This window comes from Apteryx mantelli, chromosome 4 (genome assembly GCF_036417845.1).
Source record: "Apteryx mantelli isolate bAptMan1 chromosome 4, bAptMan1.hap1, whole genome shotgun sequence".
Lineage (NCBI taxonomy): Eukaryota > Metazoa > Chordata > Aves > Apterygiformes > Apterygidae > Apteryx > Apteryx mantelli.
In genome coordinates this window covers 29,640,821-29,660,564 of record NC_089981.1, presented here as the reverse complement: position 1 = coordinate 29,660,564, position 19,744 = coordinate 29,640,821, and the positions used below count along the sequence as shown (strand labels likewise).

At 34.4% G+C, this 19,744-nt stretch overlaps 1 protein-coding gene across 1 annotated transcript in view; it reads left to right on the top strand.

Moving 5' to 3' along the window:
• SBF2 (SET binding factor 2) overlaps positions 1–19,744 on the top strand; it is a 281,893-nt gene that overhangs the window by 149,057 nt on the left and 113,092 nt on the right. Inside the window, exons 7-13 of the mRNA XM_067296115.1 lie at positions 10,338–10,470; positions 12,051–12,159; positions 12,758–12,871; positions 13,759–13,836; positions 16,482–16,595; positions 17,149–17,277; positions 18,025–18,123. Of these exons, the coding sequence (XP_067152216.1) occupies positions 10,338–10,470; positions 12,051–12,159; positions 12,758–12,871; positions 13,759–13,836; positions 16,482–16,595; positions 17,149–17,277; positions 18,025–18,123 (776 nt within the window). The remainder of the gene's footprint in view (positions 1–10,337; positions 10,471–12,050; positions 12,160–12,757; positions 12,872–13,758; positions 13,837–16,481; positions 16,596–17,148; positions 17,278–18,024; positions 18,124–19,744) is intronic.

Below are 19,744 nucleotides of genomic sequence, written 5' to 3'. Positions count from 1 at the left end.
TAGTCAATCTTATGTCCCCTTCATAAACACTGATCCTCTTCTGCCTTCTCCCTCTTCCCCAACACAATTTTGCAACAGACTTGAAAATTACAGCCTTCCTTCAAATATATCGGTTCTAACTCCCACCACCAGCTTTTTTGGGTTGGTTGTGTTGTTTTGTTTTGTTCCAGCAAGCAGCATTGTATGTGCTATCAAGTTCACATTTCTCTGCTAGAATGTGCAGGACAGAAACTTCATACCCCACAATGTATAGTCAGAATCCTAAACTATGTGTGCATTGATTTATAGCACACAGGATGGATATGCTTAAGACTAATTCAAAAGATCTTTCTTCCTTTGCTTGCTGCTGATGAACAGCTAACTATTCGGTTGCAGTGTGTGCTGGGGTGCCAGGATCTCAGCGGGTCAGGAAGATCTCAGGGGGTGCCATAAAGAAGAACTTAACAAAATCTCTAAGCATGATGCAGAGAATCTGAGTATTATCTTTTGGAAAATGTATAGACTTTTTTCCAGTTTTCATGGTTGTGGTATCTTGCAGTTTCCGTTTACCTTTTTCTTGATTGAATATCAATGTTTTTGTGCTTTGTGACTATCAACCAGTGGTGTCTGAAGAGAGCTCTACCACAGTATTCTAATCACCACCTCTGTTCTTGTTGTCTTTGCATTTTTTTGATACCATTTATGTAGAGCTTCAGTAGTTATGTCCCTTGGGAAGGACTGTGTAATTCTTAGACAGGAAGCAGATACGTTTGCAGTTTCTTGTGTATCCTTGACCATTTTTCCTGTGTACAGTTCAAGAATGACAATACTCTTTTCATTCTTAGATATTTTTCTTTCAAAGGATCATAATGGTATTGCTCTCCTTCTGCTTTATTATGTTAAATGACTTTTTTTTTTTTTCTTAAATGACTGTGATCAAATATCAAATTATGGGTAACCATCTTCTCTATCAGCACTTACTCTTGGCAGTATTTCTACTAAGAATATTTTACAATTCATTATACATAGCAGTCTCTGCCATATGTTGCAGTATTCTTCTTCATATTGTAGCTACTCATAGTTTTGCAGGCTTAATTCTATATTTTGCCTGTCTGCTTTGTTCTTAGCTCTGAGTGAAGTACGTGCTTTTAAAACTCTGTGTAAATAATAAGCCATATCTTCACGTGGAAGTTGTTGTTCTAGTTCCATTCAAATCATTGGAGACTTGCTGTTTTATATGCAGCCACTTATTTCCAAAAATACCCATTATCAAGGTTATTTCAAGATATTTTCATAGGCTTTTTGTGTTGTTCAAAGTGAAGGGTACTAGATTGCATACCTTTTGCAGATCGTATACCTTTGTATTTTCAGAAATTCTGGTTTGCACTTTGTACCTATGAATAAATAAAGGTTAAGTTTCAAGATCAGGCTTTAAGGATACACTGGTATCTGTAGGTGGGCAGCACTGTACCACGTTTCTGAATCAGTCTGGCTAATATGTCTTAATCCTGAAAAAGGCTGTCATTAACATGTGAAGGTTTGTTCAGGCTGTATTTCCATTCAGTTCTTTAATTCCTGAGATTGACAATGACGGGATAGCTATAGTAATCTTATTTTGGTGTGCCACTTTCCCATTAGATAATGTACTTTGCTAATTGGCTAATATACAGAATAATTTCCAGTAGTCTCTAAAAAGTCATGGTTATTACTTTGCTTTCTATAGATCCTGCCTTGGTTTTGAATCTTTGGCCTGAAAAGTTAGTATTTCATTGTTGTAATCATTCTGCTCATTTATAAAGTGAAGTTTTATAAACAAATTGGATTGTCTGAAAAGATTTTAATGCTCTTTTGGAAGTTTAAAATGACTGTGGTGACTGGAAGGAATCCTCATTTACTTTCAGATAGTTTGGTGTATATGAATCAATTTGGAGAGTTGGCAAATTGCAAAAACTCTTTTTGATTTACTTAAAAACAAGTCAGCAGGTGCAAATAATTTCTCCTTCACATGAAATTTTTATTTTAGATTTACTATCAGGAAAAATAATAATTTTGGCTGGTTTAACTGCTGTAAATAATTTTTATAGCATATGCTTGTTTTTCCAACTTGTTTTTGATATATGTAGGAGAGAATATTTCACAAAATATTTGGTACAAACAGTAAACTTATGTTTCTTAAAAAGAAATTTCTAATGAGGGAAAGTCAACTGTCAAAATTTCTAAAAATGCGGAAACATTGGAATGGCACTCTTCCACCCTTATTTTGGGGGATGAGGCAGCCTTTAAATTGATAAGCATTTATCTGTTATCCCAGTCCACTCAAAATTCTTGAAAAAAAATTCTTCCATTGAGTTGTAATCAGTCTGGGCTTGCAAGGGTTGTACAGAAATGCTGAATACTGATAGCAGGTTTGTATGCGGTTAATGTTTATCTCTGCTTCTGACTTTCTCTGGTAAGGAATACTAGGTATTTATGGGATAAACCTTCAAACCAAATAGCTTCCTATTTTAAGTATCTTACTAGTTAACTAAATGAGATGAGAGATGAGATATGAAATCAGATGTGAAAATAAATCATATTTCAGCAGAACAGACTGCTAATCAAATTTTAATGCCTGAATGCATATATGAACCAACAGTAAGAGAATGAGAACTTCTGTTTTAATCTCATAGTCAATAGTTCAATATTGAAATATATTGACTGCCACCTTGCCTCCTTGTAGGCAAAAAAAAAAAAAAATCTGAGTTTCTTCCCCTTAACAGCTTTGGATTTAATTTTGTATGCAAACTTACTTGATTGACATTCTGTTGGCATTTATTCTTTACCAGAATCTGGTTTTGATGTGTTCACAAAAAAAAAAGGAAAGAAAAAAAAGAAAGAAAGAAAACATTTCAAATACAGTAACTAAATTTATTTTCAGTAGCACTTAATCAAACTTATCTGTATGAAGCAGACATACAATCATCGCAAACCTTCAATTGGTAATTTAGGTTGTGTTTGTATAATTCAAAATGATTCGTAGTGTCATGTAAATTTGGCATTTACCTCCCAGCCATATGAATACTTTGTGTATATGAAACCATTATTTGTCTGTTCCACCTTCCATTGTATATTCTGCGTTATCAGAAAAACTCACTCAACGCTCTCATATAAAGCTTTGAGCTTATCAGTCTTATTTTGGGTGTATATTGCTTGGGTACGTTTAGCTTTAAAACTGTGCATATGAAATGGTTTTGGTCTTTTGCCTTTCAAGGATGAAGACCTTGCTATCTAAATATTTTGTTATGAATTGTGTGTAGCTGTACCATAGCCGCTGAAAGAAAAAAAATTGTCGTTTTTGTTCATTCAGTGTATTGGCAGAATTGTGTTTGAAGGTGCAAGAACTCAGGAGCGCTTTTCTTCCTCCTTTAAGTGGCTGTGCAGCAGGATTAATGACATTGATGAAAAATGAAGTGGTGCGAACATGCAAAAGACAGACATCTCCATGTATCTTCCTAAGTAGATCACGTACTGTGTTCCATCCTTGTTTCCTCGTGCCTGCGTAATATTTAGTTTTGGATGACAATCATTGCTTGAATCAGCGTTGATGAAACACAGTTAATATTGTTAGAGTTTGGGGGGAACAGCAGTGGTCGGACTAGGTAGCTGTTAGCTGAAGATTCTTTTGGTTATATTAGTTTTCACGGTCTCTTGGATATGCTGTTGGATGATCAGCTGGCAAGCTATGCCTATCTTGCATTTATACCAGCACCCTTCTGCATGTTCCTCCTGTCCCTTCCCTCTTCACCCACTCCACTCCCCCAAAGCCTGGTTTGTAGAGAAGGCTCTGTTTTGCCCTGCGTTTTATAAATAACATGCGACATCACGGTTCAGATATTGAATTACCTTCACTTCAGTTCCCAAACCAAAATGTTTATCTAAAAATGTTTTTTGGTTTGAGTACTGCCTGTCCCACCCATTGTATGCTTCTGAATGCATAGAAGTCAGTAAGGACACTTGCTTCAGGAAATATTTAATTGCTCGGAGTCATCTTAGTTGAGGGCTCTGTGCTTCAGAGATTGCTTTGCTTCAGAGACTGCTTCTCTTCCTCCATAGACTGCCAAAGGCCGAATAAGCTAATCTCTTGGGGTACTTGGCCGACTCATGTTCTGTGTGTTACCCAGCCAGAAAGCAGGGTAAACTAACCCTCCCAAAACGCGGTGCTGGCGCAGCTAGATCGCTCCCTGTTCGCGAGCAAGTTTGGTTATACTTTCATCACGGAGTCTGCAGTCGTCTACTCTACAAGAACTGCAGAATTTTCTGAACAGAGATTGATCCTGAGCTGAATGACCATGGGGGTTTTGTTGGTTTGTTAGAAGTGTGTGTAGTTGACTCTAAGTACTGTGTAATTTTGTATTAGGCAAATGAATGCAATTTGGCAAGGATTATCAATATGAATGTTGAGTACAATTGTTGCCTCTTATTTACTACTTACGCATGTAATTTGTTCATTAGCAATGCTATGCAGTTACATCTAAAAATAAAAATGAAGAGAGTTTTGTGTTTTTCTCTGTTTTGTTTCCCAGTTACCTTTAGAGTTTGACGCTGCCTGGCACAGAACTTGCACTGTGCAATATGCAGTGTCCTTTCAGAAGGGCTTTTCACTCATTCTTGAGTCATTTCCTGGATTTGTCTGGCTAAGTTATGGATTATTTTGTCTATTAAGCTTTTTCTTGTGCTCGATAATTCAAGAGTGGCATATTGGCATAGCAATGTATTGAACTAGTTGAGTTTCCAAATCCTATGTTTAAAACTCTTTTAAAAGTCTGAAGAAGTTAGTGATAATATTTTGCTTGCGTGCAATATAAAAGACAGTTAGTAATTTGACAAGAACACTATGTGTGTTTTTTTTTTTTTAATCATACTTAAATACTTAAAATCTAGAACAACAGGAAGCAGGCAGAATGATACATTTGTTGGTGTAGGATGTCAGATAATTTAGTACAAATTACAGATTCTTTAAATACTTGAAAACAGTGAAGGTCAGGAAGCCTCCATTCAAAATTTTCCAGCATATGTATAATATTTAACAGGATGTATGTCTGCCTGTAGACTGTAAACGAGTAAAAATCAACTTGTTTGTTGTTTTTCATGTTGTCTCTTTATGCCTTGACAAATCAGCATCGGATGTACTGTGGAGCCTGAAGAGCAGTATACAGTTCAAGGTTACAAACAAACATGATTGTGTCTCATAGCATGAGGAAACTGGACTCGGACTGTTATTCTGAACTACTTGTTTTCTGTAAATAACATTCAGGGCTTGAAACAACACCCTGATAGTTTAGTCAAATAATTTAATCAGTGATTTAAATGGCTGAAAAAAAGAAAAGTAATCAAAAGTCTTCCTGTTTATAGTTTGTTTCAATCTACCAGATTAATTTTTTCATAATCATTATATTGATCGTATTCTTGAAAAAATATTTTCTGAAGCACCCATACGCAGCAGTATTTTGTATCGAGTTAATGAACGTAGAGGAGTTAGTGGCTGTCGTTTTGAAAGTGACAAAATTCCAGATTAGATGTTTATATTGATATCTTTGTTTTATTTATTTATTTTATATTCCTCTGTTCTGTGTATAGCGTATTAGGAGAAGAGGGGAAATGGCTGCTGCTGGAGGATCTCTCTGGACTGTACAAGCTTATCAGTCAGTGACTGGAAGAGAGAGATTTCACTGTCCAAGTGGGGTAGCCTGGGTTTCACTTCCCAAGTGGGTTTCCAAACTGGATAGTCTGCTTTCAAGAAGTTAGTTAATGTTGGTGATTAGCTTCTCAATGGAAAAGTTCTGTCATTTTGCAAAAAATCTTCAGAACCTGTCCTTAGGTATATATATATATTTTTTTAAGCTGTGAAGCTTTTATTCAGGAAAGGCAAAGAGCCAGTGAAGTTCTGGCTTTAGACTGACTTTTACAAAAGAGATATATAAAGAAATAATTTTGGAAATGTAAGTTACTTATGTATTTATATATGGACTCTGAATTGCATGGTAAAAAACAAAGAATACTCTTATTTTGGTATGTTCATTTGTATTATAGTTTGCTGAAACAATTTTGTTTCAAATGTAAGCCCAAGAGCTTCCCAGATCCTCTAAAAGGCAGAATTTCCTGTTTCTTTCATCTGTTTCTGCTATAATGGGGTCCATTTTGATGAGGTGACTTTCTGCTTTTCTTGCATTCAGAACTCAAATAATGGCTGGTAGTATGTAGAAATAACTTTTTTAGATGCAGACTAAAGCCATTCAAAATTCCAGGTTAAACTTGAAGTTAGGAATATCTTTAGAGTTATGTCAGTTGCAGTAAACACAACAAGGTGCAACTATTGCACATTTCTCACACACACATTTCTTATACGCGTTCTGATTTATCCCAAATGCACAGAAAGGATATGCAAGAGACCTACATCCTGCAATTGATTTTCTCCCATTTGACTGATTGTTCTGTGATTTTAGAGTGAGTTCAACCTGTCGTAGGTTGCACAGCAGAAATGTGCACGGTTCACAGCTGCTTTTAACTGCTTTTCCAAGGAGCTGCTACCTTGGGAATGAGTTGGGGACTCTCAAGCAGGAGACACAAGGTTTACTCTCCCTTTCTTTATGTGAATGATGAGTCAGTGAGTTTACCTGTTCCCTGTTGGCCTGTCTGCCTGCTTTGGCGATGACTTTCATTTGTCCCTTTTCACACTCAGAGAAAAGGTTGGATTTTTCCCAATGTCCTTACTGTTTATTATCCTTATTCCTGCTATTCCTTACAAGACACCCTGTCCTTGCTTATGAGGGTTTTGTAGAAGATCAGGTGGCTATACACAGACATCAGAATTCGGATTTCGTTTTTATATGTTCTGTACCTTTTTGTACTGGTTTATGAAAGAGATATATTTAGATGCTCTCAATATGGGTTGCTTTCCTAATTTTTATAAATAAAGTAATGCTCTTGTCTAACTCGTCAAAGCTAGGCTTACATTTGGTGCATTTGTAACACAGCAAACACTTTAAATTCATCTTCTATGACCGTTTAAAACATAGTGAACATCTGAGATGTAGACCAATGAAATGTAATAAAAACACGCCTACAGTGAATACTCAGATGTGTGACATCAAGTTCATACATGGAAGATTATGGCTAAAAATAGTCATTTTAAATAGTAAACTATACTGATGCTGATTAAGCTGCAGGGAGAAGTATCTTTGTGAAGTGCAAACTAAAGCTTCATTTGCAACCACTAACAGGCCACAAACGTGGACTAATTTCTCCCTAGTGGAGCTATGAAAGCCCCATACATTGTATCAGCACTGCTTAATATTGTAAATAAATAACTTTATTGGGTCTCTCTCTCTCTCTCTCTCTCTCTCTCTCTCTCTCTCTCTCTTTGTTTTCATCCATTCTCTCTTGCCTTTTGAATGGTTAGCTTTTCCTGCAGTGAAACCTGAAGATGAAGGTAGGACTTGTGAACTTCAGGCCTACCGTAGTTGAGTTCAGATGCTGCACCTCTTGTTGTTACTGTATGTGTTTCAGAGTTTTACAGAAACAAAGAGCTTATGAGATATTTTTGCTGGTTGCCAAGATCATATTCTAGTAGGTAGAAAAGCTGGACTTCAACTGAACTTCATAGCTGAGTTTTGATCTGTCTTCTAACATAGTGTACATAAACAGAGGTTTGTAGAAGAAATAGTCAAGAAAAAAAATTACACTGACTAAAAGTCCGATATTTTCTGTAAATTGAAGACACTTAACCAAAAACATTTCCTACAGTGAGGAACATAAAAACCTAACAGAGATACAAGGTAATGCCATATATGAGTGTGAAGATTACCTACATCAGCTATAAAATACTGTATCATTTTGGTAGTCCCTAGGAGATTGTGCAATCTTGTGCTGTAAAGCCAATGCGCTCTCCATTTTTTTTAATAGAACAAAGAAATCAATTTAATAGTAATAATTTATTTTGGCTTTATAGACAGCTACCAACACTAGAAACTCAGTGTTATATGTACCTCTCCTGTTTAGAAAAACAGTTTTCAAAAACCATGAAGTATTTGCAGGGGTCCTCCTTATAAACAGTAATCTTGATTTCCACTTCATTAATGTATCTTGTCAATAAAAAAATCAGTACTATTTGAGTGTTCAATTATTATGTACCATTTAGAATTCTGTATTTTTTTGGTATCTCATTTGTAAGCCTATATTCAGGAATGATTTCATGTGAACAATGTTGATCTGGGATAAATTTCCTGACTTGCAAAGGTATTAGAATTAAGATATTCCTTCTAGACTCATAAGTCATCATAATCCACAGCAAGACAATGTCATGTAGCTAGAAAAAACGGGGATATCTTTCACAGCTTGATTTCAATTTATGTTTTCACCAGAAGAATGTTTTTATACTTGTAAGATACATAGTTTTATGGTCAGTAACATCTAGAAAATATTTTTAACTGTTATCTCTCAGGCTAGATTGCAATCTTACAATGCAGTGAATGGAAGACCATCTTTTTCAAACATCTTTTAATTATGGATATTTTGATCATAAGAGGTTTTTTTGAGAGAATTTAGCTGTATCAAAAGCTGTGAATATCTCTGTCTTTTGTAGGAATCATCTTCCTCTTCAGGTGTTTTCAAGCAAGAACTTTTTTTATAGCCATAACTGCCAGATCCATATGAGTATACGCAGGATTTCTTGAGAGTTGTTGTATCTGAATATAGAAGAAGGTGTTAGATGTTTTAAAACACATTCCTAACCTTTTTAATAAAAAATTTAGTGTGGAGTGGTAGAAAACTTGATACAGTTTTAACAAGGTTTAAAAAAAAAAGTGTATTCCAAAATAATAGTAAAAATCTTTCAGGAAAGGAATAAGGACAATTTTGCCTTCAACAGGCAGTTCAATTTTTGATTTTGTAATTTTTTATAGAGCTGTTCAGAAAGACAGCAGAACTTGTTCAAATATATACGTACCTACATCTATAAAAAAAAAAAAAAAAAGACTATTTCGAGTTATTTTCAAACCATTCACTGATGTGTTCTATTTCTTTCACATAAGGAAATTTGTTTGATTTTTCTTTACTAGTATCCTTACATGATGTATTATAAAGGAGTTTGTTTCATACTAGCACAGCATTAATTACACCACCAGAAACAATTGCAAATACTCGTGACAGTAACTTAGCCTTACAACAAAGCCTTCCATCCTTGAGTCACTGCCTTTGATTTCGTGAGACCCTCAGGAAGAGGATTCTTAGAGAATAGGATTTGGCGCTGTGAGTTATTATGTTACTGTTCAACTTGTTCATCTTAAGACTTAATGCTTTTTCTCAAGAACCCTCTCCCAATCCTCATTCCTTTATATTTATGATTCAAGTTTCACTCCAGCAAAGCAAGTTTTCATGCAGCAGCATAGGAAGAATTAATTGTCAAAACACGAAATAATTATTAAGTGAAACAAAGTGTTAATTATGATATGAACATAGTGACTCTCAGTAGTCATACTTATTATCGGGAAGATTGTTTTAAGTTTTAACAAGTAGCTTTGCAAAGGTATTACATGCTGTCATACTGATAATGCAGGGAAGTGTCCTCAGGGAAATTTCATGCATTCCAGCATATTTCAGGAAATTTCATAAATTTCAGCATATCTCAAGCATGTCTCTTTCTCAGGATGGGACTTTGTTTTAAAGGAAATGTATTTTTGGTCTTCCCTGAAAGTACATGGCTCTGTCTCACAGGCAAATTATATTGTCTCAAAAAAAGCCCATCATCTGATTCATGTGTCTTCTCCTAAACCTAGTGGGGCTTGTTTAAATAGTCAGTTCTTCGTTAACATACCCTTCTGTTGACATGTACGTTCTTACTGCCCTTTTTTAACCTTGTGACTCCTGGAATGCTCTCCATGGATAAAGTATGAATGTGTTTATTAGGAAGTCTTTGTCATTTCTCTAAGGTCGGCAGTATGATTTGTTCATGGAGATATTCTATAAAGTTTTAGAAGTTAAGCCTGGATCAGTGACTTGAGTTGTAGATACACACAAGATATATATGATATTGTTTGAAGTAATTATTAAGCACTGCAGGGATTTGTGCTGAGAAGAGGAAATTCTTGAAAGTGATATTGAAAGGGAGATATAATACAATATATCTGAAAAGTAGAAAAACATTCAAATAGTATTTTAGTAACTTTAAAAACAGAAAGCTGCACTAGTTACAGAAAAACTAGAAAAAGCTGGAGGGTAGGCAATTTGTTTATTTATCATATGCTTTTTCAAAATTATTGCTTTTTTGGCAAGCTGTTCAGTTGATTTTTTTTTGTTTTTGTTTTACTTTTTCATTTTTTAAGGAATCCAAAATGTACTCAGCTTATTCTGTGCAGTGCTTACAGAAAATAAGGTTCTCTTTCACTCCACAAGTTTTCAGAGGCTCAGTGATGCCTGTCGGGCTCTGGAGTCTTTGATGTTTCCCCTCAAATATAGGTGAGTTGAGTTTTGAATCTTTGGACTTCCTTGGCTCGTTTTATAAAATAACTCATTTTACATTGTTAAAAATAAGGAGTTGTGCAATGTTTGTTCATATAAACAAAGGTTTTCATAAGATAAACAAATCTTAGTCTGTGCAATTCATTGATAAAAAATCTGATTGCATCACGACAGTGGAAACTATGAAAGGAGAAACATCGTACCTCCAAATGCAATAGAAACCGTAGGGTTTCCTAACATCAGCTTGGATTGGAAAACTCCATAGTGATGATCCGTGAGTAGAAGCCTGGAAGAGAAAAGGTTTGTGGGAACCTAATAGCAGCAGCCTGCCAATAACTAAGAGGGTATCAAGAGTACAGAACTACGCTTTTTAGCGAGGTGCATGACAGGAGAATGAGAGACAGTGGTCATAAACTGAAAAAGGGAAGTTTCTGACTGGATATAAAGAAAACATTTTTTCATTATGAGAATAACTAGGCACTGAAACAGAGAGATTGTGGAATCTGGATCTGGATCAACCAGATCTCGATTCAGCCTTGACCTGCTTTGAGCAAAAGGTTGCAGTAGATCAGCTCCTGCGGTCCTTTGCAACCTGGAGGATTCTGTGATTCTAAGATAAAATCCGCATTGGCGTGTATGACAGTTTTGTAACACTGAGAAATGTCCACCAGATGATGTATTTAAATCAACATGCTGATCTGCTCAAAAAAGCCAGATCTGAATCCAGCTTTTTGAAATGGAAAGCTTAATATCAAACTATTTTTTGTGTTAACGAAAAGAATTGTAATTCTGACTCATCTATTTTAAAAGATGCTTGTATTTAATAGCATATTTTTATTTGCTTAAAATAAAAAGGAAGGCCTCATTTTACTATACAACAAGAAGGAAAAAAATTGAGTTTTGGAATAGATTCCTTAATGCTAGAATAGTCGTGAAAGTAAATTTTTAATGATAATTATCAATTAGGTGTTCAAATGCATTGATTTAATTTAGATTCCATTTTTCATGCTTTTCTGATGAAAACTAATTTTTTTAAAATTGTCATCAATATCTGTGTATAATGTATCGGCTATTATACTTAATGTTTATTTGTCACTTGAGTATCCAAACAAAAGATTTTATGTTAGTATTTTACAAAAGGCTGGATTGTAGCAGTCTGGCCAAAAACTAGTGATGTTTTTAAAAATGAAAGTGTTCTCCATAACTTTTTTAGTGTCCCTAATTACATAAAAATTTTGCACAAATATAATAACCATATGATATAAATAATATAAATAGAAAAATTGGTTTGGATATTCTTTTAATTGTCGTCTTTTTCATCTGAAAAATGTACCTGTTGGCAATAAGTTGTAGACCTTGTAATATAATCATTGCTGGATTTTACATGACAGATGTTCCTTTAACAGCTTGGCACTTTATAACGAAGTGTTTAATAAATACTTTCATATTTTGTCATTTTAAAATACAACTATTTATAGTAAATTTAGTAGGTGACAGGAAGGTAAAGAAAAACTATTCTATGTAAAGGGATAGGCAGATGCTTTTATTTTATTTTATTTTATTTATTCTTTTTACAGTTATCCCTATATTCCAATTCTTCCTGCACAGCTATTGGAAGTTCTCAGTTCACCAACACCTTTCATAATTGGGGTACATTCCATCTTCCGTAATGACATCCATGAGCTGGTAAGCATGCTTACCCAGAGCAGTCGTCGTCACGATGCCATTGGTGACCTTTAGTTATAGAGGTTTTCTGTGCTTCAGAGTTGTTCATATGGATAATTCATACACGTTTAAATTATTAGTGTAGAAGACAAGTCAATCGGGAGGAGAAAAAAGGAAAGGCATCATCAGTTCTGTAAATTCTGTAAATTGACTGAGACTATAAAGCAGGGGAAGGAAATGGTTTGTTGATTCTGGTGCAGGATGGGAAAGAATTAATTCATTTCCAGCTTTGACGCATGTTTCTATCATGAGTTTGAACACTAAATGTTTTCAAATGTATCCTCAACTGGAATATTAGAAATAGAAGTCACTTTTGAAAGTTTTTTTCTTCCTTTGGTTTACGCTGATTTTTCACATCTAAATTCAGTAATGTGAATTACTGTGAATTACTATGAATTTAGAGTATTGCCTTTACTGAAAGCATTCTGTAGATTAAAATTAATACTGTTTTAATTTGTTAATATTAACTCAGGTGCAGATCATTAAATTTACACTGTTGAGTTTTTAAACTACGTTCACAGGATATACTACATATAATGTTTTTGTTTGTCTCTTACAGTTAGATGTAATCATAGCGGACCTGGACGGAGGCACAATTAAAATTCCTGAATGTATTCATCTTTCTCAACTCCCAGAGCCACTGCTGCATCAGACTCAAATGGCACTTTCTCTAGTACGTCTTGATACAAAACTGATTTTCCACCCTCCCACCCTCTTTTTAAAGAACCAAAACAAGAATTTCAGTATTAAATTGCTTTCAAACACATTGGAAATTTGAAATTTAAAAGTAGGATTCATGCTAACAATACTTGTTTTAGAAAGATTTATTGTTGAAGTTAGAATTAGAATCACCAACAGTTTAGTTCACTTCTAAAATATCTGTTTTCTCACTATTCAAGAGGAAGGTAGTGATGTTGCCTTAACTAATAATGCACTTGTGATAGTAATTCAACTTCAGTATTTGACAACACTATTACTATTAATTTTGGCTTCTTTTCTGTTAAATGCAGAATTTCACAAATCCATTTTAACTGTTCATTTACTTTGAAGCTTAGCAAACAAATGATCAGATAGTCCTAGAGTTTATTTGTATAATGCCCCTGTATTAGTAACCACAATTGCTTGATTCTACATTAGGGAATCCCCCCCAAAAGTAGTTTAGTTTTCTATGAAGGAAAAAAAATACCTTTTGCTGTCATTGTCATAAAGTAGAAAACACTTGATTTGGAGGCTTCTGAATAAATCTTGTCATCCTAAAGTGACAAACTTTCTGTCTGTTCATCTGTTTCAGATGAATCAACTCTAAAATCCCCAATTCTGTTGACTAGCTTCATTGACTGTATTCGGAGTTTATGATAACTAGCTTACATGGAGAAACTTGAGAAACTTGAGATTCATGAGAAATTAATCCCATCTTTGTTTTCATACAGTCTTTATACTTTAACTCAATTTATTATTTGAAGTGTTTACTATCAGTGAATATTAATTTGAGAAAGAAATAATATTTTGTCCTTGCCTCAGCAAAATGAGGGAAAAAAATTTGTTTAAAAAATTCTCTAGGTTTTGCATCCTGATTTGGAAACAGCAGATTATGCATTCCCTCCCCCACGAACAGCTTTATCACACTCAAGAATGCTGGTAAGACTTCTGTGTTGTGTCTGACTTTCTTGAAGTAGAAAACTGAAGTTTTAGACTAACTTTCTTGTAAGAGTTTTGACTTTGTATTTCCTTTTTAGTATTCTCTACAGTTTTATTGATGGAGTAAAGAAATGTCATAGAACTTTGCATTCTGCTTTTTAACAGCATTCTAATGGGTTAGAAGTTTTTATAAACATAGTAGAAATATGCAAGCATCCTTTTTTTCCTTTAATATTGCTGTCTTAAGAGAAACTATCGAATTTAATCTGTTACTTTTCTGTTTCATAGACCAGTTAAGCTGCAGAATTTTACATGAGCAGAGAAACTAGTCTTTTTTTTTTGTAAATGTTAAAATTGAATTCTCTTATAGACCCCTCCCCCCCCCCAAAAAAAAAAAAAAAAAAGGTTCTACAGCTTTTTACTTTCCCCTCTGGAAAGGTAGATTACCTTCTTTTTCCCAAAATTGCAGTTTATTCAGTTGACAAAAAAACTAAGTTATATTATGGTGTTTACTTAGCAACCAGAAAACTTCTTTAATGTGAGCAGTTTGAAGTTTGCAGAACAGAGAGAGGGGTGGAGGACACTGAGATCTCCAGACTATTAATTACAGATTTGTAAACCTTGAACAGCAGATAGTGTAGAAATCTGCTCTTTTCTACACTGCAGATTTTACACTCTCTCTCTAAATGGGAATGTTGTAGATCACTGAGATTTCTTAAGACTAGTGATTAACAATGTAAATAAAATGGAAGAAATGGCACAGTTAAGTAATAATATGCGATCTACAGAGGAGAAAAGATAGGTGGAATTACATAGAGGAAGATGCCCCAGAAAGTCCAAAATGAAAAACTACAGTTACAGCCTGAAAAAATTGTTGAAACTAGAATCTGTCCTTTCTTATGTGTATATATGAAACAGCCATATCAGCCATTCTGAAAGCCATGACCATTTAAAAAAAAAAACAACACAGCAGATAGGTGAGTATAAAAAAACATTGCCTCTCAGTCGTATTCGGTGTTCTTTTTTAATCATTGTGTACCTAAGTGGAAGATAGTGATTTTAGTATGATCTTTCTGTACGGAGAAGGAACATATTTTAAGTCTGTGCATATGCATCACATGCTTGGACATATTGGGAAAGGAATTCTAGGTTTTTCTAACGTTTTATCTGGCTTTGATGAACCTCATCCTGAATAAAGCAATATGTCTATACTAAAAAAAGGCTGTTTAGATTAAGATAGTTATGAAGCCATGACAACTTAGTAACTTGCCAAAGTTGCTGATTTTAGCTTAAACAAAAGTCAGTAACTGAACTTGAGTTGGCAGTCCAAACTAAAAGCCAAAAGCCAGTTCAATTTAAGAACACATCTCATTTTTGTTGTGTAGATGTGTTCTAAAATGTATCATATAAATATGAAAAGTTAAAACTCTAAATGATAAATTAAAAACAGAGTAACACTGATCATATTCCAAAGCAGAATAAACAGACAGGACATCTAAGAAAATATTAAAATAGGACAGCTTTTATAGAATATTTTAGATACGTAAGTGTTTATTTCTTTAAAAAAATCATTGCAATCTTTAACTTATATTGTATTTACTAATTTGCCTAGCTAGTCTAACATTCTTTGCTGCTTGTATTTTTTCAAGTTAAAGATTGTTTAAAAATACCTTTGAGGCATTGTAAAGCCTGAAGTCTTAAAACAACTTTTAGGATCTCAGACTTTAGCCATGGAAGCGGTCTGATTGGGTACTTGAGGTAAGATAAATTAGCATGAGTGACACAGGATTTTGATCAGTCTTTTCTAGTTGCATCTGGGACAGCTGAAGATGTTACTGCCCCAAGCCTGCCCCCACCTGTTCATTATCATTTCCACTAACCAGTCAATGTTTTTGTAAGCACTCCTTTACTCATTTAAATCAAAATAAACCAGAATTTTAAAGATCTACTATTTTAAACTTTTTAAACAAACCCTGGCTTATGTTGGCTGAAGTCGATTGGCAAATGATGGCATGAGCAGCCGCGTTGGAAAAGTCATAGACAAGTAGCTGAGCAAACGTAGAGCAGTCTCCTCAGCTGCTGTAGCTGTAGTTTATTAAGAATAAAGTGATGTCTGTGATGTTTTGACCCTGTTCCACACACAGTGCTCTCAGTAGCAATGCCAGGTTAGGCAGCTACGCTTCCCTACCACTCACGCTCACTCCTATGACACTGCTTGAGTAGGACTGGTACAGTTATCTGCGAGACCCAAGTTACCACGGAGAATAAATCCAGGTTAAAATTCCCCTTTATTTAGCATCAGTCTTCACTCGTATCAGTTCCTTCGTGTGGTTCATCACACGACTGCCCAAGCAGTTATACTGACATTGCCCTGAGACTACTGTGCAGGCATGGAAAAGAGCAATAGGAAAATATGGGTGCATATGTGCTGAATATGACATTGCCATCCAGAGAGAGGTCAGTGAAGCCGTAGCCTCACATAAGCTAATTTTGTATGTGTACACATACCTCCACTTCATCTGCTACACTGCTGCATTGTTTGATGAATTTGTAAACATTTATATGATAGCTGTATACAAAGCGTGGAGAAGAAAAGGTTAGAAATAGAAAAAGGTTTTGACAACATTTTTAACTACTGCTTACAGGATAAAGAAGTACGGGCAATCTTCCTAAGGCTATTTGCACAACTTTTCCAAGGATACCGTTCATGTCTTCAGCTGATCAGAATTCATGCAGAACCGGTCATTCATTTCCACAAGGTAAAAGAGAAACAGCTGTTTATATTTAGTTAGCATTTATTTGTGTTCTGTTGTTTGCATGAGCTTGCATCTTGAACAGGTTTTAAAGTTAAAAAAAGGTTTCAAGTTAAATCTCAGATTTTTACATTTGCTGTTGACATACAAAAGTTTATTTACATGTGATAAGCACATCATTTTGACATAGCGGTACTTCATTACAGTTTAGTGTGACTGAATGTAGGGATGGTGATGAAATGTGAAACAAAGTTAGCATGGTAAAATTTAAAACAAAAGTTTGAGGAATAATTAAGGAATTTTGAAAAAATATAGAAGCAATTAGAAGAGAACACTTGAAAGTACTTGTTTTTCTACTTCTACTACTCGTGAGATTTCTAAAATGTGTGTATGAAACTTCCCTTTACATCACTTCTGAATTTAGGTATAAAAAGATTTGATTAGAAGTAGAATGTATTACTTTAAGCTGGTGAAAAATGTTGAGCTGCTAGTACGTAGATAGTTGGTTGATGCTTTGATAATGATAAAATACATGCATTCTTTTCTGTCTCTACTGCAGGCAGCCTTCTTGGGCCAGCGAGGCTTAATTGAGAATGATTTCCTCACCAAAGTGCTCAATGGAATGGCATTTGCTGGTTTTGTGTCAGAGAGGGGTCCTCCTTTCAGAGCCTGTGATCTTTTTGATGAGGTGAAAACTGTTGCTATATTCCCAAGTAAATTAAAATGTAACTACATTTCAGCCTGTGGAAAACTAATTTAAGTTCTTTTGAATCTTTACTATTTCATAAAATCTGTGCTAATATTTTTAATTCTCACTCTCTACTAAGCATGCATTTCTAGTTCACTTCCATAAAATCACTTGCACTGCTCCTGTGTCTAAAGTTAAACATTTGTTTCAGTCATTGTAATTCTGTTATTATAGTCAGATTTGGAACTTCATAATGCATTACATGTGCTAATACAGAATTATTTTGAAAAATTATATTCTTACAAACATTGAAGAAGTAATTGAGAAGTATTAAAGATATAGCCAACAATATAAACTAAAATGAACAGTTTCTCCTCTAAAAAGCAGTGCCATATTTATACTGTGGTGTTTTTATTTGAATATACAATACAAATAGAGTTTGGTATCAACTCTAATTAAGTATGGCTGAGAAATGTAGCTTTCAGTATTAGAAAGGTTAAAGGAATGTTTTAGGTATGTAGGACTTCCTAGACTATAAAATGTGGAGAATGAGATTTATCCTATAGCAGAAGCTTTATAGGAAAGTGAAAATCTTTCGTTTTCCAGAGCATGAGGACATAGCGGATTTTTCATTGTCCAGTTCTCTTTGCTCAATTTCAATTTAAGACTAACGTTTCATAATTTAAACTGGAAAGAAATTATTTTTGGTTGTACTATAAACATTTTTATTCTTTTTTTTTTTTCAAGTTGGTAGCCTTTGAGGTCGAAAGAATTAAAGCTGAGGAAGGTAATCCACCAAAAATGATAAAGCATGTTAGAGAACTTGCGGAACAGCTCTTCAAAAATGTAAGTTTATTTATACCTGCTACACTTTAAAGTTGAGATAATACCATTGAAAATTCACTTTACTGATACTGATCTAGCATCTGAAAATTGAAAAGACTGCTTTTGGCAGTCATCATCTGTATTGTGGCTGATGATTTGGGAACATTAAATATCAACAATTTAGTACATATTGAGGAACTTCAAAATTAGTAATTTACCTATTAACTACTGCTGCTTGTCATACTATTTTCTTAGCGTGTGTTCACATTTTATATATATATGTGTGTGTGTGTGTGTGTAACAGTTTATATATATATATAAATACATATATATTATATATATATTTTATAATATATATATAACTATATATGTGTGTGTGTATGTGTATATATATATGTGTGTGTGTGTGTGTGTGTGTGTATATATATATAAACTGTTACTTCTTAAACTGCAACCTATGCCAACTATGTCTCCTTTCCTGCTTCCCAAAAATCTTCTATATGAGGCCTGTATGCAGCATTTAGCATAGTGTATACTTCCAGCAGATCTTTCCTACTGTGCAGCCCTGTTCCCAGGATTTGTGTGTTCAGCAAGTCCTACCTATTTAACTTCTCACAGATTGTGTCTTGGAATTGGTAGGTTTCCTAGAATACCATTTCCGGTTTCGCTCTTGCCTTCCTAAAATAAAGTAACATCTGTTATGCCTTTATATTGTTGAATTACTAATGAGTGCTTTTGTGAAAACTCTTTCACTGTTCCATGGCTGAAAGTTTGCAGCTGTGCTATTACACTTCTAGACCAAATGCCATCCCCACTGAAAGGGCAGAAAAGTCACTGCTCTTTGCTGCAAATCAGAATTGTAAGTGTGTGTAGAGTTTTGTAGTGATAATATTCCATCAGGTCTACGCTAGGCTGTTCATCTTGCAAATTTTCTTCTTGATCTTTTTTATATTCTAGAGTAATTTCTGTTCTCTCACAAAGTGATCACAATTAAACAAGTAATATTAATGGTATGGATTTGTCAACGTAGAATTATTTAAGGACTGTATTCTTTTTCGGAGAATATTTATTTTTTACTTTCTTCAAGAAGAAGGTGTAATTGTTATTATGGAACTAAATTACTCCAAAGAAAATGGAGAACATTTGTGTTCGTTTCTAATGGATACATATCCTTTACGGAATGAGCCTATAAAGCATAAGTGACTGTGCATATTTGCGACTTTTTTCATATTATTTGTTAGAATCTGTGTCAAAACTCATTCATTTTAATCTATTTTATGATGAATTTGTTTATATCATTATATCATGATTGAACTATTACTATGCCTAGAGTTGTCTGATTTAAACTCAACGAATGACACATTTTGACATCTTGTTCCACAATTTTAATAGTCATTGTATTGTAGCTGTGACACTCTAGATATGTATGAGAAACACTATTTGTTAGGGAGCAATTATGTTTGTATTAGTTTAACTGATATAAGTGGAAAATCTAGACTAGTTTTTTAACATACTCTGCTTTAGTGGTTGAAGACATGCATTCCTCATCTGCATGTCATTGCATATAGAGCATGTATTAGGTATGTGGCATCCAAGATGAAAGTAACTCTTTACGTATCTTTCCTCTGGATCTCTCTCCTCC